Source organism: Mandrillus leucophaeus, unplaced genomic scaffold (assembly GCF_000951045.1).
Source record: "Mandrillus leucophaeus isolate KB7577 unplaced genomic scaffold, Mleu.le_1.0 Scaffold469, whole genome shotgun sequence".
In the NCBI taxonomy this organism is placed as follows: Eukaryota; Metazoa; Chordata; class Mammalia; order Primates; family Cercopithecidae; genus Mandrillus; species Mandrillus leucophaeus.
The window spans coordinates 1,306,437-1,331,150 of NW_012105020.1; the positions used below are offsets into that span (position 1 = coordinate 1,306,437).

At 45.3% G+C, this 24,714-nt stretch overlaps 1 protein-coding gene and 1 pseudogene across 2 annotated transcripts in view; one reads left to right on the top strand and one right to left on the bottom strand.

Annotated features, from left to right (window-relative positions):
* Positions 1-24,713, bottom strand: part of LOC105550187 — a 27,929-nt pseudogene extending 3,216 nt beyond the window's left edge.
* The window catches only part of AP1S3 (adaptor-related protein complex 1, sigma 3 subunit), a 92,789-nt gene continuing 92,504 nt past the window's right edge, over positions 24,430-24,714 (top strand). Inside the window, exon 1 of one of the 2 annotated variants that reach the window (XM_011995071.1) lies at positions 24,430-24,714. In XM_011995071.1, the coding sequence (XP_011850461.1) occupies positions 24,712-24,714 (3 nt within the window). In that variant the 5' untranslated portion in view covers positions 24,430-24,711. The other variant, XM_011995072.1, reaches the window with a different exon arrangement.

A 24,714-nucleotide genomic window follows, 5' to 3' on the forward strand; every position in this document is an offset into this window, starting at 1 on the left:
TATATACTCTATATATACATATGTGTGTGTATATATTTTGTGTGTGTGTGTGTGTGTGTGTGTGTGTGTATATATATATTTGCTGTCAGCCTATGATTTTAGGTTGTGTTCCTTTGAGGCCAAGCCTGTCTGGATGCAAAGTTGGTCACCTTTCTTTACAACTAGGCTGCTCTCTCCTTTTCCAAATGGCCTGACATTACTGCTTTTATTGTGTGAGCACCTGAGTCCAGAGAGGGCAGAGAAGGTAAAGGTGAAGGAGGGGGAGAAGAATTCCCAGTATGCATTGTTATTCTTTTCCAATCAAAGTACTAAATTCTTTACCTGGATTATTTTATGTAATCCTTTAAATAACTCCTTGAGGTAGGAATTTATTTTTATTCCCATTTTATAGGTGAAAAAATGGTCCTCAAATTCTGCTTTTTCCCTTTCCCAAACACATGCTTTTATTGCCTGCCCAGGGATTCTGGGCTCCCAGAGGTGGCCAAAAGGAGGGGCTAAGGAACACGTTCATGCCAGCCTAGGGTAGAAAGAGCTTGGACTTTGGACTCAGACTTATCTTGGTTTGAATTCCAGTGCTGCTACTCACTGGCTATGTTAACACTTGCAAGTTATGCAAACATTGTGGACATTCACAGGTTTTATTTTCTGTAAAATCAAAACCAGTGTGCAATAATATAATGTATGCAAAGATTAAGACATGTAAAGTAGCTAGCCCGTTATCCTCGGTGGATAATAAATATTGGTTTCTTTCTGCTTCCTTCTTTCAACTGGAGATGATGGAGATGAACTGGAGCTTGAAGCTGCCTTGTGGAAGGAGATGGAGGAGAAAGAGCCTTTGTGGGAAGTGACCGGGAAGGCAAAGCTCACCCTGCAGTGGCGAGTTGCCATGTCTATAGACTGGTTGTTGCATCCTGAGTTCCTGGTTCACGGCCTAAAAAGAATGTAGGGTGAGGCTGGGCACAGTGGCTCACACCAGTACTCCCAAACTTTGGGAGGCTGAGGTGGGAGGATTGCTTGAGTACAGGAGTTTGAGACCAGCATGAGCAACATAACGAGATGTCATCTCTACAAAAAATACAAAAATTAGCCTGGTGTGATGGTGCATGCCTATAGCTCCACCTTCTCAGGAAGCTGAGGCAGGAGGATCGCTTGAGCCTGGGAGACTAAGGCTGCAGTGAGCAAGATCATGCCACTGCACTCCAGCCTGGGTAATGAAGTGAGACCCTGTCCCAAAAAAGAAAAGAAGAAAAGACTGTAAGGTGTTTTTCCAAAAGGCTAGTACTGGGCAGTGCCAGCCAGTTCTCTGACCCAGCCCTTAGAATACTTGTTACCCCTAGTTTCCTGGAAGAGGGAACTATAAAGACTGAATGAGCAGGGTGGGAGGTGTGGGTGAGGCCCCACTCTCCAGGGGTAGCCAGGATGCCTCAGCATGGGGGACACCCTCCAATGGAGCTGCGGGGCTGAGAATCAAGGTCCAGAAAGGAAGAGTATCTGGAACCCAGGAACATTCCTCAGGGGGATCTTTTTTTTTTTTTTTTCTTTTTTTGAGATGGAGTCTCACTCTGTCGCCCAGGCTGGAGTGCAGTGGTGTGATCTTGCCTCGCTTCACCCTCCGCCTCCCAGGGTTGAGCGATTTTCCTGCCTCAGGAAAATCGAGTAGCTGGGACTACAGGTCCCGAGTAGCTGGGACTACAGGTATTTTGTATTTTTAGTAGAGGCGGGGCAGAGTGAGACTCTGTCTCAAAAAAAAAAAAAAAAAGAAAAAGAAATGTTTGGAAAGACATCAACAAAATATACTTACAGAATTAATGAATGAAGTTTCTAAGAACTTCATTCCTAACCCTGGTGCATAAAGACCATTTTCCCACATAATGCCTTCAATTTTCTCTAGGTCAGAAGGTGGGGAAAAGCTCTTACTGGTAGCTGTTACTCAAAATGAACACAGGAGGTCTCCACTGCCATGCCTTGGCCTAAAATGATCTTAGTTTTCCTTGGAAGTCATCTGCATCTGTCTCTCATAAGACTGTTAACTTAGTCCTTAAGGTTCAGAACAAAAATAGAAAATGTTTATGTGGGCCGGGCGCAGTGGCTCACACCTGTAATCCCAGCACTTTGGGAGGCTGAGGCGGGCGAATCACGTGAGGTCAGGAGTTTGAGACCAGCCTGACCAACATGGTGAAACCCCGTCTCTACTAAAAATAGAAAATCAGCGTGGTGGTGCTTGCCTGTAATCCCAGCTACTTGGGAGGCTGAGGCAGGAGAATTGCTTGAACCCGGGAGGCGGAGGTTGCAGTGAGCCAAGATTGCGCCATTGCACTCCAGCCTGGGCAACAAGAGTGAAACTCCGTCTCAGTGGGGGAAGCTGGGGGGCGGAAAAAGAAAACATTTATGTGCTGCTCTGGGAGATTCATTTTGACCAGATATCCAACTCTGAGCATTCAGGCTCTGATTTTGCCTGAAAGTGTAAGTTTTATGCCAGAGAACCATCTAGGCAAATGTTCAGTGATGACTAAATGGGAGAGATGGAAAATGTAAGACATTCCCAGTCACCTCCCAAGGAAAACGATCTCCTGTGTTGCACAGGGAGGCTCAGGTAAGCAAGCACCCCACTGCTATGGCCTGGGGGAAGGGGGACACCATTTGAAAAAGGATTCAAAGAGAAAAAAATGAGACTGGGCGTGGCGGTTCATGCCTGTAATCCCGGCACTTAGAGAGGCCGAGGCAGGAAGATCACTTGAGCCCAGGAATTTGAGACCAGCCTGGGCAACATGGTGAGGCTCTGTCTTCACAAAAAATAGAAAACTTAGCTGGGCGTTGTGGTGTACGCCTGTGGTTTCAGCTACTTGGGGGGCTGAGTTGGGAGGACCCTTTCAGTGCAGGAAGTTGAGGCTGTGGTGAGATATATAATTGCACCATTCACTCCAGCCTGGGTGACAGAGAACCTGTCTCAAAAGAGAGAGACAGACAGAGAGAGAGAGGGAGGAACAGGGCTGTGTTCACGAGTTCTTTACCGATGAGGACTGATGAGGTTTGGGTGCTATTCTGCTCAATAAGCTAAAAGAAACAGGATGTTTTCTAATAAAATTCCATCTCTGTATCAGAGCCCAGCAGGCCTGCCTCACCTGGATCTCCTCTCACCTGCTGCTGCCTCGATTCAGTCTCAGGCACTGTCTCTCCCATGCCCTTCACCTGGTTGATCTCCTTTCAGGCTTCAGGGTAAATGTTTCTTCCTCAAAGAATCTCTCCCAGAATCCCCCCATCTCAGTAGATTTCCCCATTATTCTCTATCACTGGCCCCTGGTTTTATCCATCAAAGAACTTTCATTATTTTTATTTTATTTTATTTTTTGAGACAGAGTCTTGCTGTTGTCGCCCAGCCTGGAATGTAATGGCGCAATCTCGGCTCACTGCAACCTCTACCTCCCGGGTTCAAGCAATTCTCCTGCCTCAGCCTCCTGAATAGTTGGGATTACAGGTGTGTGCCACCACGCCTGGTTAAGTTTTGTATAAACTCACCTAGGGCAGGGGTACCATCTGTTTCATTCACTGGTGCATCCTGGTGAAAGGAAAACTTCAGCTGAATTAAATTTAAAGGAGTTTAATTGAGCAATGAATGCTTTGTGAATCGGGCAGACCCCAGAATCACAGCTGATTCACGGAGACTCCAGGGTTGCCTTATGGTCAGAACGAATTTATAGACAAAAAAAGAAAGCGATGAACAGACATGGGCAGTGAGGTACAGAAACAGCTGGATTGGTTACAGGTTGGCATTTGCCTTATTTGAACACAGTTTGAATACTCAGCAGTCTGTGAGTGGGTTGAAGTATGGCCACTGGGATTGACTCAGGTGTTGTTACCAGTGCATGCTCCCAAATGAGGTTTTCAATCTTGCCCGCCTGTTAAGCCAGGTTGCAGTTTATCTACAAGGATTTAAATATAGAAGTACGGAGTCCTTCTCAGGCCATATTTAGTTTGCTTTAACAATGTGTACCTAGCACATAGTAGGTACTTAATGTAGAATGGCTGAATCGAGCTTAATAAGGAAATAACTAATGGTGGGTGAATGAGGTGCTTGTGAATAAGGAAAGTGGCACTAGGAGCCTCTAATCATTTAACGATTATTAATAAATTAATAGAAAATTAATGCAAGTTCCCCAGTCATTTATGTCCAAAAGTGAGGTATATTATCTGCCTTAAATCTGGTATTCTTTACCTAGATCAGCCTTCAGGGCTTCACTTGTGATGAGAGAACTGGGTATGAAGCAAGTGGGCTGAAGCGAACAGAAAAAGAATTCACTCTGGCCTGTGGAACGTGTGTGTCACAGGCAGAGAGAGAGTCGGAACTCTAAAGCCTCTACTGGTCATGGGGTAGATGCGGTCCAAGTAAGTTCTTTGCGTTTGCCTAGGACAGTGGTTCACAGATTTTGGTATCAACAAGAACAGTTAACTTCTATTTATTTATTTATAATAGATGGGCTATGCACCCTGAAGGAGGAAAGAGGAGATTGAAAGTTCAGGAACACAACAAGATGAAAACAACATTTTTGTTTTGAGACAGGGTCTCACAGTTGGGTGTGGTGGCTCACACCTGTCATCCCAGCACTTTGGGAGGCCGACACAGGTGGATCACAAGATCAGGAGATTGAGACCATCCTGGCTAACATGGTGAAATCCCATCTCTACTAAAATACGAAAAATTAGCCAGGCGTTGTGACAGGCACCTGTAGTCCCAGCTACTGAGGAGGCTGAGGCAGGGGAATTGCTTGAACCCAGGAGGTAGAGATTGCAGTAAGCCGAGACCATGCCACTGCACTCCAGCCTGGTGACAGAGTGAGACTCCATCTCAAAAATAAAAAAGAGAGAGAGAGAGACAGGGTCTCACTCACTCTGTTGCCCAGGCTGAAACACACTGGCCTTATCTTGGCTCACTGCAGCCTCAACCTCCTGGGCTCAAGTGATCCTCTCACCTCAGCCTCCTGAGTAGCTGGGACTGCAGGCATGTGCCACCATGCCGAGCTAATTTTTTTAAAGTTTTATTTTTAGTAGAGATGGGGTTTCGCCAGGTTGCGCAGGCTGGTCTTGAACTCTTGAGCTCAAGCTATCCACCCACCTCAGCTGTCCAAAGGGCTGGGATTACAGGCATGAGCCACCGTGCCTGGCTAGAACAGTTAACTTTTATCAAGCACTTGCTAGGTACCAGGCATCACGCTAAACACTTTTCAGGTAATTATTGTGGTTAATTCTCACAAGAAAACTGTGAGTTGGGTACTAATATTATTTCCACTTACCGATGAGGAAACTGAAGCATGGAGAGGTGCTGTAATTAGTCCAAGCTTGCTGTGGTTTTAGTGTGTTGCCTCAGTGACTCTGTGCACACCAAGCCTGGGGCCACTTCTCTGGAGGAAGGGTTTCCATGGCTTCCCTGAGGCCTCAGCAGGACTTGGCCCCTGGGTGTGTAAGTTCTCTCTTTGAATCCTTGGAACCTTGGCCCACGTCCGGGGTGGCAACTCCACACCTCAGGCTGGATGAAGAGATGCGAATGTGGTGTGCAGGACAGGGGGCTCTCTTCAGAATTTTGCCCACAGACATCCACGGTTTGGGTAGAATAAGTACAGCTAAATGAGTGGAGAATGAAGGACAGGCATAGAGGAAAGCTCTAAGTCCAGATACAAACTGGAGGCTGCAAGGATAAGGGCAGTGGAAAGACCATGGACTTGAGAGCCAAGATAACCCAAATTAGAATGCCAGTGCTTTGCTAGTGAGATGATCTTAACAAGTTACTTAATCATTCTGAGTCTGTTTTCTTCCTGATAAAAGAGAGATAATAACCTACAGAGAAAACCTGGAACTTGATCTCAGTGCTTTCTAAAATATGTTAGGAAAGAGGAAACAAGTGTCAAGGAAAAGAATGTGGTTTAAGAAAATAGATAAAAGGAGGATGAGTTTGCAGAGAAATCCTCCATGCTGAATGAATTCCTGGAAATTGATTGCTTCACCCACGCCTAACATCTCTAGGTCAAAGGGGCAGAATGTTTGACTTAAAGATAAGATGAACAGCCAGGACCTATTACCAATTTAACACTGTTTTTAGACCCACATCAGAAAAAGCCAACATGAAACTACATTCTTAAGGTGGCATAATATCATAAAGACAGAAATTAGAAAGTAAAGTACTTGATTGCCTTATTTTTTTACTATTATTTTTTAAACAGAGATGGGGTCTTGCTATATTGACCAGGCTGCTCTTGAACTCCTGGTCTCAAGCAACCCTCCTGACTTGGCCTCCCAAAGTGTTGGAATTACAGGCATGAGCCACTGCAGTAGCCCTGATTGTTTTAAATAGAAGAAGGTAAAGTATTTTCTCACAAAAATTTCTGAATGTGGGAGGCAGCCTACTGACATTTTTTCACGTAACAATCTCCACTTTACAGATCCACCAAATACCAGTATGCTTTTATATTCCTTACCCTGCAGAATCCTATGCATGTGACCAAGCAAACCCCGCTTCTGTGTGTGATGACTGTTCTGCTTGTTTGTTGAGTTTCATGTGAAATTCGAGTGGGGCTTGCACTGCTGGTGATATCCCAAGGCATCTCATTCAGCTCTCATCATTGCTCTTATTTATTTATTTATTTATTTATTTATTTATTTTTGAGACAGAGTCTTGCTCTCTCACCCAGGCTGGACTGCAGTGGTGCAGTCTTGGCTCATTGCAACCTCTACTTCCTGGATTCAAATGATACTCAAGCCTCAGCCTCTTGAGTACTGGGATTACAGGTGCCCACCACCACACCCAGCTAATTTATTTTTGTATTTTTAGTAGAGACAGGGTTTCACCATGTTGGCTAGGCTGGTCTCAAACTCCTGGCCTCAAGTGATCCGCCCACCTCGGCCTCCCAAAGCGTTGGAATTACAGGCATGAGCCACCGTCCTCAACCCACCATGGCTTTTAAACATGCTTGTAAGACTTCACCATCTTCACATGCTTTGGAAAAAGGTATTTTGAGCAGTGAGTGTGCAAGGCAGGTTTTCCATGCTGAATTTTATAATTTTAATTAACAATAGTTAACATTTTCCACTAGTGTTACCAGAAAGGGGTCCCTATCCGGACCCCAAGAGAGGATTCTTGAACCTTACGTAGGAAAGAATTCAGGGCAAGTCTGTAGAGTAAAAGTGAAAGCAAGTTAATTAGAGAAGTAGAGAAACAAAAGAATGGCTACTTCATAGAAAGAGCAGCAGTATGGGCTGCTCAACTTAGTTATAATTATTTCTTGATTATGTGCTAAACAAGGGGTAGATTATTCATGAGTTTTCTGGGAAAAGGACAGAGATTTCCCAGAACTGAGGGAACAGGCTATATAGGGTAACTTCTATATAGGGTCTTTTAGAGTATATCGACTATAGTCTTTTAGACTGTCTAGGATAACTTCTATATAGGGTAACTTTACAAATGCCATGGTACTTGTAAACTGTCATGGCACTGGTGGGAGTGTCTTTTAGCACATTAGTGTAGTTGTGATATAACGAGCAGTAAGGACGACAAGAAGTCACTTTCATCACCATCTTGGTTTGGGTTGGTTTTGGCCAGCTTCCTTACCGCATCCTGTTTAATCGGCAGGGTCTTTGTGACCTGTGTCGCATGCTGACCTCCTATCTTATCCTGAGATTAAGAATGTCTAACCTTCTGGGAATGTGACCCAGGAGGTCTCAGCCTTATTTTCCAAGCCCCTATTCAAGATGGAGTCACTTGGGTTCAAACACCTCTGATGGATGGGTACAGTGGCTCACACCTGTAATCCCAGCATTTTGGGAGGCCGAGGCGGGTGGATCACCTGAGGTCAGGAGTTCAAGACCAGACTGGCCAACATGGCGAAACCCCGTCTCTACTAAAAGTACAAAAATTAGCAGAGCATGGTGGCACATGCCTGTAATCCCAGCTACTTGGGAGGCTGAGGCAGGAGAATCACTTGAACTCAGGAGGTGGAGGTTGCAGTGAGCCAAGATTGTGCCACAGCACTCCAGCCTGGGCAACAGAGTGAGACTCTGTCTTAAAAAACAAACAAACAAACAAACAACAACAACAAAAAACACTTCTGATACTAGTAGTAATAATAGCTATACTTATTGAGTACTGACTAATCCTACCAGCATCTTTAGGAGGCATAGGAATTATTATCTTCATTTTACAGATTAGGAAACTGAGGCAAAATGCAGTGAAGTGTCTTGCCCAAAGTCATTTGGCTGGTAGAAGAAGCTGGACCAGTGCTCAAGGCTTCTAGTTGCAGATGCTTCTCTTCTGCTATAAGACAATCCAGGGCTCAGCACAGGACTGTAAATCCACAATACCCTGGGTAAGGCTTAGCTCTCAAACGTTTCGCTTTCCAATTCACTTGAGGGCTAGGTGACTGATTGTTCTCCATCCTCCCCAACCCTCCAAGCCCCAACCTTGCTATGGATTTTGAATCACCATCCTTGAGGTTTGTTTGGTCCCTTGCCCAATATATACATTTATCTAGTGACTGCACTTATGCTGAACCTACACATGGTCATAGGATTACACAGGGAGTTCACCTAAAAGCAACAAAACCAAGGATCACTCATCAGAAGCACCAGGGCTAACGATTCTCTGGCTGATGTTGAAATTTAACACCAACTATGGAGTTCAGTGTGTTGGATAGGGGGTTGGCAATGTGTGATACTATCAAGCTTCAGACCAAATCAAAGACCTTTCATGTATGAAGCTCTGTCCTACACAGCTCTGAACATGGCCCCAAACACCACTTAGTTGTACTGAGCAATTACCTACACCTTCTCCTGGAGTTCTAGGCCAGTGGATATGTCAAATAGCCATATGCACCTTTTTTCTTTTTCTTTTCTGTCTTTTCTTTTCTTTTTTTTTTTTTTTTTCTGAGATGGAGTCTCACTCTGTCGCCGAGGCTAGAGCACAGTGGCACGATCTCGGCTCACTGCAACTTCCATCTCCTGAGTTCAAGCAATTCTCATGCCCCAGCCTTCCATGAGTAGCTGGAACTACAGGTGCATGCCAACACTCCTGGCTATTTTGTATTTCTTTGTGAGACGGGGTTTCACCTTGTTGGGCTGGGAAGGCTGGTCTCAAACTCCTGACCTCAAGTGATCCACCTGCCTTGGCCTCCCAAAGTGCTGGGATTTCAGGTGTGAGCTGCTGGGGTTGGCCTAAACACTTTTTATAGTGTGGCAATTATTTGAGCATTCAGATTTCCAAAGTAGGATGCATGTGGATGGTGAGTAAATGGTAGCAGAACTCAGATAAGAGTGGGATGCAGCAGTCAGGAATGACGCCCGTTCTTTTAAACCAAGACCCTGAGTGGGGAAGGCAAGTCAACCAACATTGACTGTAGGATCAACTCAAAAGCTGGTCTTTACATGGGAACACATTCTGGTTGCTCTAATGGCTTTAAGTCTTAGCATCCATTACTCCAACATATACTGTGTTTTTGACTGTGACTATAACTGCCAGCCCATATCTAAGGTGCATTTGGATGCCATACTTTTTCCTTTTTGATGTAGCTGTGATAACTATCAGCATGCTTTGCTCAAGTACTTCATATTCAGTAGAACTTACCAGATAAGAAACTCAGGAGCTGCTCCTCTCTGAGCCAATGAGAAACTCAGTTGCTGCTCCTCCCACAGGCACTTATTTTTAGTTGAGTTAGCCTTTAATCAGATTGTCATTATGATTGGGCTCTGTTCTGAAAGAAAGACCTCATAAATCTTGTTTGATGATGCCAAGTAAGTCATGTCTATTTGCAGATTTCAAAGATTATTTCTAAGAATTCAGGCTAGGTGTGGTGGCTCATGCCGGTAATCCCAGCACTTTGGGAGTCCAAGATGGGCAAATTACTTGAGCTCAGAGCCTGGGCGACAGCTGAGCAACATGGGTGAAGCACCATCTCTACAAAAAAAAAAAAAAAAAAAAATGATAGGCGTGGTAGTGGGTGCCTGCGGTACCAGTTACTCAGGAGGCTGAGGTCAGAGGTTTACCTGAGCCCAGGAGGTCCAGGCTGCAGTGAACCAAAATTGCATCACTGTACCCCAGCCTGGATGACAGAGTAAGACACTGTCTCAAAAAAGAAAAGAAAATAATTCAATAGCCATTAGGGCAGGCTTTGCATAATCACGTAGACAAAAATGTCCTCTTTTGCTGGGCATGGGGATTCACACCTGTAATCTCAACAATTTGGGAGGCCGAGGTGGGTGAATCACCTGATGTCAGGAGTTTGAGACCAGCCTGAGCAATGTGGTAAAACCCCATCTCTACTAAAAATACAAAAAAACTAGCAGGATGTGGTGAATCATGTGGTGTGTTCCCTGCTACTTAGGAGGCTGAGGCATGAGAATCACTTGAACCTGAGAGGTAGAGGCTGCAGTCAGCTGAGACTGCACCATTGTACTCCAGCCTGGGCAACAGAGCCAGACTCCATTCCACCCCCCTACCCCCCAAAAAAGTCCTCTTTTCCTTTGAATATATACTTTTTTTTTTTTTTTTTTTTGTAAAGACAATCTAGCATTTTATATTAGTCTGTTCTCATGCTGCTAATAAACACATACACAAGACTGGGTATTTTATAAAGGAAAGAGGTTTAATTGACTCACAGCTCCACATGGCTGGGGAGGCCTCACATTCATAGCGGAAGGCAAAGGAGGAGCAAAGTCACATCTTGCATGGCAGCAGGCAAGAGAGAATGAGAGTCAACTGAAAGGGGGGACCCCTTATAAAAGCAACAGATCTTGAGAGATTTATTCACTATCACGTGAACAGTATGGGGGAACCTCCCCCATGATTCAATTATCTCCCACTGGGTCCCTCCCACAACACATGGTTATTATGGGAGCCACAATTCAAGATGAGATTTGGGTGGGGACACAGCCAAACCATATCATTCCACCCCAGCCCCTGCCAAATCTCATGTCTTTACATTTCAAAACCAATCATGCCTTCCCAATAGTCCCCCAAAATCTTAATTCATTTCAGCATTAACTCAAAAGTCCACAGTCCAAAGTCTCATCTGAGATAAGGGAAGTTCCTTCCACCTATGAACCTGTAAAATCAAAAGCAAGTTAGTTACTCCTAGATATAATGGGTGTACAGGTATTGAGTAAATACACCCATTCCAAATGGGAGAAATTGGCCAAAATGAAGAGGCTAAAGGTCCCATGCAAATCCAAAATGCAGCAGGGCACTCAAATCTTAAAGCTCCAAAATGATCTGCTTTGACTCCATGTCTCACATCCAGGTCACACTGATGCAAGAGGTGGGTTCCCATGGTCTTGGGCAGCTCCACCCCTGTGGCTTTGCAGGGTACAGCCTCCCTTACAGCTGCTTTCACGGGCTGGCATTGAGTGTCTGTTGCTTTCCCAGGCACACGGTGAAAGTTGTCAGTGGATCTTTCATTCTGGGGTCTGGAGGCTGGTGGCCCTCTTCTCACAGCTCCACTAGGCAGTGCCCCAGTGGAGACTTTTTGTCAGGGCTTCTACCCCATATTTTCCTCCTCACTGCTCTAACAGAGGTTCTCCATGAGGGCCCCACCCCTGCAGCAAACTTTTGCCTGGACATCCAGACATTTCCATGCATCCTCTGAAATCTAGGTGGACGTTCCCAAACCTCAATTCTTGATTTCTGTGCACCCACAGGTTCAACACCATGTGGAAGCTGCCAAGGCTTGGGGCTTGCACCCTCTGAAGCCATGGCCTAAGCTGTATCTTGGCCCCTTTTAGCCATGGCTGAAGTGGCTGGGACACAGGGCACAAAGACCCTAGGCTGCACATAGCACGGGGGCCCTGGGCATGGCCAGGAAACCATTTTTTCCTTCTAGGCCTGAGGGCCTATGATGGGAGGGGCTGCCTCAAAGGTCTATGATATGCTCTGGAGGTATTTTCCCTATTATCTTGACAATTAACATTAAGCTCCTCGTTACTTATGCAAATTTCTGCAGCTGGCTTGAATTTCTCCTTGGAAAATTGGATTTTCTTTTCTATCACATGGCATCATCAGGCTGCAATTTTTCCAAAATTTTATGCTGTTTCCCTTTTAAAACTGAATGCTTTTAATAGCACCTAAGTCACCTAGCACCTAAGTCACCTGTTGAATGCTTTGCTGCTTAGAAATTTTTTTTCCGCCAGTACCCTAAATCATCTTCCTTAAGTTCAAAGTTCCACAGTCCTCTAGGGCAGGGGCAAAATGCCACCAGTCTCTTTGCTGAAACATAGCAAGAGTCACCTTTACTCCAATTTCCAACAAGTTCCTCATCTCCATTTGAGACCACCTCAGCCTGGACTTCATTGTCCATATCACTCTCAGCATTTTTGTCAAAGCCATTCAACAGTTCTCTGGAGAGTTCTAAACTTTCCCACATTTTCCTATCTTCTTCTGAGCCCTCCAAACTCTTCCAACCTCTGCCTGTTACCCAGTTCCAAAGTCGCTTCCACATTTTTGGGTATCTTTATAGCAGCACCTCATTCTATCAGTACCAATTTACTGTATTAGTCTGTTCTCACATTGCTAATAAAGACATAGCTGAGACTGCATAATTTATAAGGAAAGAGGTTTAATTGACTCACAATTCCTCATGGCTGGTGAGGCCTCACAATCATGGTGGAAGGCAAAGGAGGAGCAAAGTCAAGTCTTGCATGGCAGCAGGCAAGGGAGAATGAGAGCCAAGTGAAAGAGGAAACCCCTTACGAAAACATCAGATCTCATGGACTTACTCACTACAAGGAGAACAGTATGGGGAAACCACCCCCACCATTCAATTATCTCCCACTGGGTCCTTTCTATGACACATGGGAATTATGGGAGTTACAATTCAGGATGAGATTTGGGTGGGGACACAGGCAAACCATATGATAACATTTGAATAGTATTAATTAGTAGATATAGGTGATATGGTTTGGCTGTGTCCCCACCCAAATCTCATCTTGAACTGTAATTCCCACAATCCCCACATGTTGTGGGAGGAACCCAATGGGAGGTAATTGAATTATGGGGGCAGGTCTTTCCTGCGGTGTTCTCATGATAGTGAATGAGTCTCACAAGATCTGATGGCTTTAAAAGGGGCGTTTCCCTGGATAAGCTCCCTTCTCTTGTCTGCCTCCATGTGAAACATGGCTTTCACCTTCCACCATGATTGTGAGGCCTTCCCAGCTACATGGAACTGTAAGTCCATTAAACCTCTTTCTTTTGTAAATTGCCCAGTCTCGGGTATGTCTTTATCGGCAATGTGAAAACGGACTAATATGATAGGTCATCTGGATTAAGATGCCATTAAACTCCTAGTGCAGAAGATGAAAGTGACTCTAGGTATATTTGCCTCATTCTTTAATAATTTTACATTCTCACAGTTTCCCATTATGCTACGTCTACACAAATCCTAAGGATGTCATGAACAAACAACAAGGCAGACCAACCCTTGGTGATATGTATGTAGCTATGTTTTGTTTAATGAATTCGTGGTCTTTAGAGATAATGGGCAAAAGTAATTTATGGATGGACCTGGAGCCTGGCAGTCCAAGCCTTTTCCTGAAGAGGGAGGGACCTACTCAAGGCATCCACTGCAGAGCACATCCCTGGTGACTATAAACCTGTGGCAACTGGCTTGCTGGCTTTTGCACTTTCCTTAGGGATCTGTCTGGCACCCACCATGGCTCTGGCTCTGGATTCGAACCTCTCTTTTCATAAATCCTGACTGCATGGAAAGCATGTTGTAAACATGCTCAGGTAGAAATGGAAACAACTGGAGAATTTGTATACCAGCCTTCCCTGGTGATTAATTTCAATTGGCAATAAGAGCCACAACCTAAAGGAACTGAATGAGGAATTCAAAGAGTTGCTTCTATGGGGGCACGTGTGTGTGTACGTGTGCACATGTCTATGAATTAAGTTATACACAGACTTTTAATTTCATGGCCAGATGACCAGCTTCTTCTCAGATCTGGAAAAAAAAAAAAAAAAAAAAAAAAAAGCATTTAAAGTCTCACCCAATTGGGCTCGCAGCTGTTTGAACAGTTTCTTCCAGCATTATGTCCCTATGCCCTGCAACCTAATACCTTCTCAAGTTCATCTCCCCCCAGGCACAGCCTTGTTCCAGCCACACAGTAACCCCTTGCCCTGTACTCTGCCCCCATCATCCTCATCCTGACTGAGAACTAAGCTCTGATTTTTTTTGTCTTGCCCAAATTCCTAAGGGGTCTGGAGAGTCATGCCCTACAAACCATAAATTCTCATCAGATGAGTTTTATTTAGCCCTATATATCATGAGTTACTTTCCAACCTGACTCTGGCATAACATTACAAGACAAGGAAGAAAATAAAAATATTTTACCCCAAAACATATTTCTTTGCCATATCTTGAAAGGCCCTGCAAAGTTGTCTTTTGTGGGAGAAGATTTGCATCTGCGAAGAATCTCCATTAACATAGCTAGATCTTCTTCCAGGTCCCCCTGCCCCCCCACCCCACAATGGTAAAGATATTAACTAAAAGTCTAGCACCTTTTAAAGATCTGAATAGGAAACATTTGTCATTGGTTGTCTCTAAGGGCAGCCACTGCAAAAAGAACCTTGTCCTCCACAATCTTTTATCTTAACCTGAACATTTCCTTTCTATCAATCCCAGGTCTTTAGACAAACTCAACCAATTGTCAACCAGAAAATGTTGGAAGTTCCCTCCTACCCCGCCCGCCTTTGAGTTGTCCTGCCTTTTGGGACCAAACCAATGTGTTTCTTAAATGTATTTGATTGATGTCTCATGCCTCTCTAAATGTATAAAAGCAACCCACCCCAACCACCTCGGGCACACCTCCTGAGGACTGGGTCCACAGGCCATGGTCACTCATATTTGGCTCAGAATAAATCTTTTAAAATATTTTACAGAGTTTGACTCTTTTCATCGACATGACTCAAAACCCTGTGATAAATCTTCCTTGTCTAAATTATTTGACTGGCATAAGTTGTCTTCAAAGTATGGGTCTCAACCTATACTAGCAGGTTTAAAATACCCACTTTCCTAACTTTCTCCATGTTCCAGCTAAACTAGGGGGTGAGTGTGAAGATGAGAGCTGTCCAAAGACTGAACTTGGGTATGACAACATGTAGAAGTTTGGAAGATGAGAGGGATTCAATAACAAAGGGACATGGCCAATGAAGTAGAAGGAGAGCCCAGAGAGGGGTGCTGTAGAGGCCAAGAGAGCAGTGTTTCTTCCTGGAGAGGGTCAGGAGCAGTGTGGTCAAAGGCTGCTGATGTGTGAAATGAGATGAAGTCTGAGTGTTGCCCATTGGATCAGACAGTGCAAGCTCATGGTGATCTCATCGGTAATCTTATAAAAGTATCTTGGTGGAGTGCGAGGGCAGAAGCCTAATGAGAGTGGATTGAAAGAATGTGGGATGAGATCATACCACACCCAGCAGGAATTTATTCCTAACTCAAGAATCACATGAGTTGTCATTACTGATAGGAATTGGTGAAATGGAGACTCTCACATACCAGTGGAAACCCAGTACAATCTTTCTTGATGAATAGATAGATACTGATGCAATAAGCCCTGATTGTGCGACTGCACTTCATCTTGGGCAACAAAGCAAGACCCTGTTAAAACAAAACAAAACAAAAACCCTAAACAACAACAACAAACACACACACACAAAACCCTTTATGAATTTATCCTGATATAACCAGAAGCTTGGACACAAATTTTATGCACAGGACTTCTGTTGTAGTATTTGTAAAATAACAACTGGAAACAATCTCTGTATTTCGTTTTAAGAACATAGACTCCAGGAATTATATTACTTATCCAATTATAAGGAAATAGAGAATGAACAACCCAAAATGGCCTATTAAATGTCCTTTAAGTATCATGGATTTTTTTTTTCTTTTTTAAGTTAGAAATTGGCCAGTGTGGTGGCTCACACCTGTAATCTCAACACTTTAGGAAACTGAGGTGGGCGGATTACTTCAGGTCAGGAGTTCGAGACCAGCCTAGCCAACATAGCAAAACCCCCCCATCTCTACTAAAAATACAAAAAATTAGCTGGACGTGGTGGCACGTGCCTGTAATCCCAGTGACTCGAGAGTCTGAGGCAGGAGAATCGCTTGAACCTGGGGAGACGGAGGTTCAGAGAGCCAAGATCATGCCACTGCACTCCAGCGTGGGTGACAGAGTGCAACTCTGTACGGGAAAAAAAAAAAAAAAAAAAAAAGCTAGAAATTGATATTGGGAGATTCTCATGTATAATAAGTGAAAAGTCCACTATGTCCTCCTGGTTGAAGCCACCATATCATCTCTCACTTGAAATGTTATGCCTATTAACAAGTCTTTTATCCTCTCTCGTCTGCCATGGTTCTATTCTTGACACTGTAGCAAATAGGATTATGGAATTATTTATTATTATTATTATTTAGACAAAATCTCACTCTGTTGCCCAGGCTGGAGTGCAATGGCATGATCTTGGCTCACTGCAACCTCTGCCTCCTGGGTTCAAGCGATTATCCTGCCTCAGCCTCCTGAGTAGCTGGGATTACAGGCATGCACCACCATGCCTGGCTAATTTTTATATTTTTAGTAGAGATGGGGTTTCACTATGTTGGCCAGGCTGGTCTTGAACTCCTGACCTCAAGTGATCCACCCGCCTTGGCCTCCCAAAATGCTGAGATTATAGGCGTGAGCCACTGCATCCGGCCAGATTATGGAATTATTAATAAACATCTCTAAAGCGTGATCTTGCCACTTCACTGCTTGTGTAAGCCTTAAATGGTCTCCATTTCTTGGTCTCCCATTCTGAATCATTAATGAGACATCCAAGGACCTGCATGATCCAACCCCTTCCTGAACTCTGGCTTTCTTGCTGCAATATTCTGTGGCCACTCCCGCTCCAGGTCTCTTGCTCATGACCAGGCTGTCTCCTCTGCTTCAATTGCTCTTTGTGTTTCATTTCTGCTCCAGACCAGCTTAACTCTCGCTCATTCTTCAGGCCTAAGTTTATACTTTTGTTCCCTGACTCTTTTATGTCCTGAATCAACTTGGCCACAAGTAACAACCCAAATTGGTTCAGGTAACTGCAAAGTCCAGGGTTATCATCAGGTTTGATGCAGGCCTCAAAAGGTGTCACTAGGATCTGTGTATCTCTCCTCCTCTTAGTCCAATCCTTGATGTGGGCTCCATAGAGAAGCTCAGCCTTCATGGTGCTAAACTGGCTGCAGCAGCTCCAGCTTCTTCTTTTGCGTTCAAGCCTAACAGGAAGAGTAGATGCACTCTAAGAGGATTCCACAAAATGTCCCAGAATGTACTCTGTTTTTTGTTTTTTTTCTGAGACAGATTCTCACTCTGTCACTTAGGCTGAAGTGCAATGGCACAATCTCGGCTCACTGCACCCTCTGCCTCCAAGGTTCAAGTGATTCTCCTGCCTCAGCCTCATGAGTAGTTGAGATTACAGGTGCGCGCCACCACGCCCAGCTAATTTTTGTATTTTTAGTAGAGATGGGGTTTTGCCATGTTGGTCAAGCTGGTCTCAAACTCCTGACCTCAAGTGACCCATCCATCTCGGCCTCCCAAAGTGCTGGGATGACAGGCGTGAGCCACCGCACCCAGGCCAAAATTTAGTCTTATTGGCTTGAATTATTTGACTCTGGGATATGCTTATTTTAGAACCAATCATTATTGCTGTGGGAAAGCAATATTCTGACTGGCCAGGAGAGCATCATGTGCAACTCCTAAAGTTAAGAGTTTATGTGTGGGTTGGGTCCCCAAGCCCAAACTGAAAATTACAGGAAGCAGAGGAATGGACCTGGGGAGGCAAACAGGAAATGTCCACCAGCAATTTCTTTGTTGCATGTTTGCTAACATCTTATCCTTTCCTTTCAGAGCATTCATGATAATTAAACATTTATGTATGCTATTATTTATTTCATATTTGTCTTCCCCCATAACACTGTACATTCACCCTGAGAGGGACCATGACTCCTCTCTTCACTGTTCTATGCCCAGTGCCAAGCACAGTTCTTATCATGAGAGTAGATGTTCAAACAATATTTGTTCCATAATTGTGCTACTACAAGAAACCCAGTAGGATGCAAAAGAGTACATACAATAGGTGTCTCAGTTTGTTCGTGCTGCTATAACAAAATTCCCGAGTGTGGATAATTTATAAGGAATAGAAATTGATTTATCACCGGGCATGGTGGCTCATGCCTGTAATCTTAGCACTTTGGGAGGCTGAGGCTGGCAGATCACGAGGTCAGGAGATCGAGACCATCCTGGCCAACGTGGTGAAACCCCGTCTCTACTAAAAAAAAATTACAAAAATTAGCTGGGCATGGCGGCACTCATTTGTAATCCCAGCTACTTGGGAGGCTGAGGCAGGGGAATCGCTTGAACCCGGGAGGCAGAGGTTGCAGTGAGCCAAGATTGCACCACTGCTCACCAGCCTGGTGACAGAGCGAGACTCTTGCTTAAAAAAGAAAAAAAAAATAATAATAATAATTTCTCACAGTTCTGGAGGAGGCTGGAAGTCCAAGATCAAGGCATCAGCAGGTTCAATGTCTGGTGAGGGCTCAGTCTCTATTCTAAGATGGTGCCTTGTTGCTGCATCCTCCGGGGGCTGAAAGTTGAGTCTTCATGTGGTGGAAGGGATGGAGGGCTAAAAAGGGACTAAGCTAGTTTCCTCCAGCCCTTTGGTAAGGTACTAATCCATTAATCCACTAATCATCACTTCTCCAAAGGCCCCACCTCTTAAAACTACCACAGTGGGGATTAAGTTTCAACATGAAGTTTAGAGGGGACTCTCATTCAAACCACAGCAGTAGAATTTCAATTTTGGTTTTAAAAACATTTCAGCTGGGCACAGTGGCTCACGCCTATAATCCCAGCACTTTGGGAGGCTGAGGCGGGTGGATGACTTGAGCTCAGGAGTTCGGCACCAACCTGGGCGACATGGCAAAACCCTGTCTCTAAGAAAAATACAAAAATTAACCAGGTGTGGTGGTGCATGCCTGTAGTCCCAGCTACATGGGGGGCTGAGGCAGGAGGATCACTTGAACCAGGGAAGTCGAGGCTGCAGTGAGGTGAGATCATGCTATTGCACTCCAGCCTGGACAACAAAGTAAGACCCTGTCCAAAAAATAAAACACAATTAAAAAATCTTTCTATCCTTTTCTATCTCTGTAGAATACAAATATGCAAGGAAATACACCAAATATAACAATCGTTATTTCTTGTTGGTAGAATTTATTATTATTATTTTTGAGACAGAGTCTTGCTGTGTCACCCAGGCTGGAGTGTAGTGATGCAGTCTCAGCTCACTGCAACCCCCGCCTCCTGGGTTCAAGCAATTCTCTTGCTTCAGCCCCCTGAGTAGCTAGGATTACGTGCATGTGCCACCACGCCCAGCTAATTTTTGTATTTTTAGTAGAGACAGAGTTTCACCATATTGACCAGGCTGGTCTCGAACTCCTGACCTCAGGCAATCCACCCGTCTCAGCCTCCCAAAGTGCTGGGATTACAGGCGGGAGCCAGCTCACCTGGCCTCTTGTTGGTAGAATCAGAGGGAGGTTTTTATTTTCTGTTTATTTTTTATTCTTTGAGATGGAGCTTTGTTCCTGTTGCCCAGGCTGGAGTGCAATGGTGTGGTCTCGGCTCACTGCAATCCCCGATTCCTGGATTCAAGAGATTCTCTTGCCTCAGCCTCCCAAGTATCTGTGATTACAGGCATCTGCCATCATGCCCAGCTAATTTTTGTATTTTCAGTAGAGACGGAGTTTCACTATGTTGACCAGGCTAATCTCGAACTCCTAACCTCAGGTGATCCGCCAGCCTCAGCCTCCCAAACGGCTGGGATTAGAGAGGTGAGCCATTGCACCCAGCCTAGAGTGAGGTTTTGAAATAACACCTTCCGATGTTTTCCAAATCTGCAATGAACCTATATTATTTTATAATTAAAAATTTTTAAAAAATACTCTTTAGAAATATATTTAGTAGAGTTTTTCCATTTGGAATAATAGGCCCTCTTTTGGAAAGCAAAGGGTGTTTCTAAAGAGCATAAGGCCTCATACTAAAAGTTTCACCCTGACAAGATGAATTCCTGAACGTTGCAGAAGGGATTACTGGCGATGTTGATTACTTAAGACATTAATAAGAGGGCAGTAAAGAACAGCAGGATCAGGCTTCAATTAATGCCTGTGAAGGCACTGCGTAAGCTGACTTTGAAGTTGGCCTCTCCTTTGCTTCTTTCAGTTTCTTAAACTCACAGCTTGATCTTTCTCAGTTTCTCTGAAGTTAGTATTTTGGTTTATAGATTATCATTATTTTACTTTATTATCTTGTCCCTAACTTGCTCTTCTCCCTTGCTGTGGACTTGATGGTGGCTTTTACTGCACTCTCTCTGCATCTTCTGCTAATATTTAAATATAGAATGATCTGAGAAGTCAAACTCCTAAATCAAGTTGACCAAATGCCAGGGCATTGTTTTATGAATAAATATACACACAGAGAGTCACATGCACCAGCTCATAAACAACCTAACCGGAACCACGTAATACACTGTACTGGTCTTCTATGACATTAGATTTTGAATCTAAAAGCCTCTTTAGGATCTGACCAGGGAACTCCTCTTCAGAGTGGTACATCTTGAGTGATAGGGCCTCTGGGTCCTCCCTGGGGTTTTGCTATTGGTGGGCCTGATGTGGAGTCAGGAGTTTGAACAGGAGCATGATGGGATACAGAAGTCGAGACTAAGGCTGGGTGTGGTGGCCCATGCTTATAATCCCAGCACTTTGGGAGGCCAAGACAGGAGGATCCGTTGAGGCCAGGAATTCTCAAGATCAACGTGGGCAACATAGTAAGATCCTATCTCTATAGATTTTTTTTTTTTTTAAAGGAGAAGTCAAAGCTTAAAAATGCATGTTATTCTTCTGAGACAAATGAGTGACGACATAAACGCTGCTTAACTCTCACTATTGTGTTCTGAGTAGGTCTGTCAGGAGTAGGGCTTTAGGGGGAACCAACTTGAATCTTAGTGCCTTGATTCTAGGCTTATCCCTGCCTCTTATTAGCTTCTTTTTATACTTATTTTTGTTATTATTATCTTTAAAATAGAGATGGGGTCTTCCCATGTTGCCCAGACTGATCTCAAACTCCTGACCTTAAGCAATCCTCCTGCCTCGGCCTCCCAAAGCGCTGGGATTACAAGCCTGAGCCACTGTGCCCAGCATGCCTCTTATTATTCCTTTTGAGCCTCTGAGCCTCAGGCTCTCACCTGTACCATGTCCACGGTGCTCCCTTTCTTACACATTATTTTAGGGGCAGCTAAGATAACCCTGTGAAGTGTCCGGCTCACTGCAGGCCTCCCTCTTTGGTGATTTGGGGTATGGTGTGAGAATCTGGAGGGAAACACACTGGGTGGCAGAGGCCCCAGAGAGCATCCACTGCCCATCTCAGCCAGGCCAGGAGGAAAGGCAAAGGACACTAATACTTTTTAAGTTACCTGCCCCCTCACCCTCCACGTCTTTAATTACACCCTCTCCAACCATGAGCCACACGGTAAGGGAACCTTCTCCTGCTTTATTTTTTTAATTTTAATTTTTTGAGATGGAGTTTAGCTCTTGTTGCCCAGGCTGGAATGCAGTGGCACAATCTAGGCTCACTGCAACCTCCATCTCCCAGGTTCAAGCCATTCTCTTGTCTCAGACTCCCAAGTAGCTGGGACTACAGGCACGTGCCACCACGCCTGGCTAATTTTTTTGTGTTTAGTAGAGACAGGGTTACACCATGTTAGTCAGGCTGGTCTCAAACTCCTGACCTCAGGCGATCCACCCACCTCGGCCTCCCAAAGTGCTGGGATTACAGGCATGAGCCATCACTCCTGGCCTCTCTTGTTTTAATATTTGACTTAACTGTCATGGCAAGAGCACTGAGATGATTTCTTCAGCTTTTTAAAAATTTTTTATTTTTTTGAGATAATCTCATAGTGTTGCCCAGGCTGGAGTGCAGTGGGGATCTCGGCTCACTGCAAACTCCGCCTTCGGGGTTCAAGCGATTCTCCTGCCTCAGTCTCCTGAGTAGCTGGGATTACAGGCACCCGCCACCACACCCGGCTAATTTTTGTATTAGGGGTTTCACCATGTTGGCCAGGCTGGTCTTGAACTCCTGATGTCAGGTGATCCACCCACCTCCATCTCCCAAAGTCTTGAGATTACAGGCATGAGCCATGGTGCCTGGCCTGAGATTTCTTTAGCTTTGAAATTCACCTTTAGTAATTCTGCTTCTTTCCCACTAGCAAAGAAACCCTTACAACAGAAGGCTCTGGATGGTGACACAGAGATGGGCCCTGTCCTGAAGTTACCTAGAAAGGAGGAGAAGCACAAACATTAGATTCTATCTAGTTAGATAAAGCATGATGTCCTGAGTTAGGGAAGGAACAGGCCCTGCGGGGAGAACACAGGAGTTAAAAAGTAGCTCTCCTAGATTCACTTTTCTTTCAGGAAGTGAAATCACCCCACTGCCTGGGCTTTAACTGTTGTCAGACAGTCCTCTTCCAATGCCCCCGGCAGAATGTCACAAGTCCAGGTTTCAGAGCTTTGAGGCTGGAGGCTCTAGCTCTCCTGGGGGCTTGCAGTGATGTCCTAATGTAGAGAACACTCATTGCCTCTGGCCCCTGCCCACCTCTGGGCCTCCTGGCACTTAACTCACATAGAGGCCTTTTTTTGAAGTCTTTCCAGAAGGACTTTTTTTTCTTCTTCTTCTTCAGAGCACTGGCTTCTCACATCCAAGTCTCCTGTTACCTCCCCAGAGGGCACTTACTTGACCACTCAGCTAAATCAATGTAGCTTCCCTGTGCCCATCCCAGGAACTCAAATATCTCCTTCTTAGCACTCATTTGAATTTCTTATATTTTATATTTTATTTACTTGTTTATTATGTGTTGTCCCACAAGAGACTGTAAGCTCCAGGAGACAGACCACCTGTTTGTTCCCAGCTGGGTCCCCCAGGCTCCTGTTGCAGGGCCTGGCCTAGTGATGAATATTTGCAGTGTGAATGCAGGGGTGGATGGAGTTCCCCTTACTTTCAGTCACCTGGGTGGGCCTACATCCATAGGAAGGTACACAACAGATCCTGGGAAGGACTTTCACTGATTTGGGGTTCCAGGGATCACCCAGGAAATGGTGTTTTGTTTTGTTTTTTTTCCCAGACTGAGTTTCACTTTGTTACCTAGGCTGGATGATCTCAGCTCACTGCAACCTCTGCCTCCCTGTTTAAGCGATTCTCTCCTGCCTCAGCCTCCCTAGTAGCTGGGACTACAGACGTGTGCCACCATGCCTAGCTAATTTTTGTATTTTTAGTAGTGATGCGATTTCACCATGTTGGCTAGGCTTGTCTCGAACTTCTGGTCTCAAGCGATCCGCCCACCTCGGCCTCCCAAAGTGTTGGGATTACAGGCGTGAGCTACCAGGCCTGGCCCAGGAAATGATTCTTAACTTTTGCAGGATGTAGGATCTCTTTAGCTATTTAATAAAACCAGTGGACTCCCTTTCTCAAAAAAACAGAAATATGCATTCAAAACTTTGTTTACATCTAGTCTGTCTATCTGGTAAATATAATTAAAAGAAAAAAGAAAAAACTCTGCTTACAGGTTGGGGGTTTAGAGACTCTCAACGCCCCAGGTAAAATCTCTAGACTTAAGAAAAGTCAAGGGGAGGAGAGAAATTGGAGAACCTACTCTCTACACCACCACTTCTTAGGAGAGACTTCTTAAAAGGAGGGCGTGCTGCCGGGAGCACTGGCTCACGCCTGTCATCCCAGCAGTTTGGGAGGCCGAGGCGGGTGGATCACCCTGAATGCAGGAGGCGGAGGTTGCAGGGAGCCGAGATTGCCCCACTGCACTCTAGAGTGGGCGACAGAGCGAGACTCCGTCTCTAAATAAACAAACAAATAAATAAATAAAGTCCTGCTTAAAATGATCTTTGCCCTTAAACTTCAGAGTTTACTTTTTAAAAAGTGAAATGGGGGCAGAAGGGGATAAGAAATCGCTTCTAGTTCCTTCTCTGCCAACTGCTCCCTCCCTAGGAGGCTCGGGATAAGACAGCCTCCGGCACTTTTCTGCGAGTATATCGGAAGTATCTTTGTCAGGTCTGATGAACGTTTGTAGAAGGAATACAGGACACAATCGTGCGGCAGAATCGCGAAAGGTCCCCAGAGTTCTCCGCGCAGGGAGTTCCTAGCGGGCCACGAGCTCTCGCCTGCCCACCTGCTCCGAGCTGCGGGCTGTCGGGGTAGAGGCGCGCGCGCGCGCAGGTGCATTCTCCCCAGGTGCGGCCGCGCTGGGCGGGAGCAACTGCGGCCAAGGCGGGGGCGGGGAGGGGGTACAGAGGAGAGGCAGAAAGGAGGAAGGAGGAGGAGGAGAAGGGAGGAGGAAGGAGAAGGGAAGAAAGAAGATGAGGAGAAGGGAGAAGGGGGGGAGCGGGGAGGAGTGCGCAGGGAGGAGGCAGCGGGGAGGAGCGCGCGGGGAGGAGGCAGCCGCGCTGGGAGGAGTCTGAAAACTTTCAGCGCGAGGGCATTGTGGGAAGCAGCCATGGTCTAAGCCGGGCGCCTCACCTGTCAGCCGCACCGGCTCTTGCGCTCGCCTCTCGCCTTCGCTTCTCCAGCGCTCCTTGCTCGCAAGGCGGGGGCGGCGGCCGCCCAGCCACCATG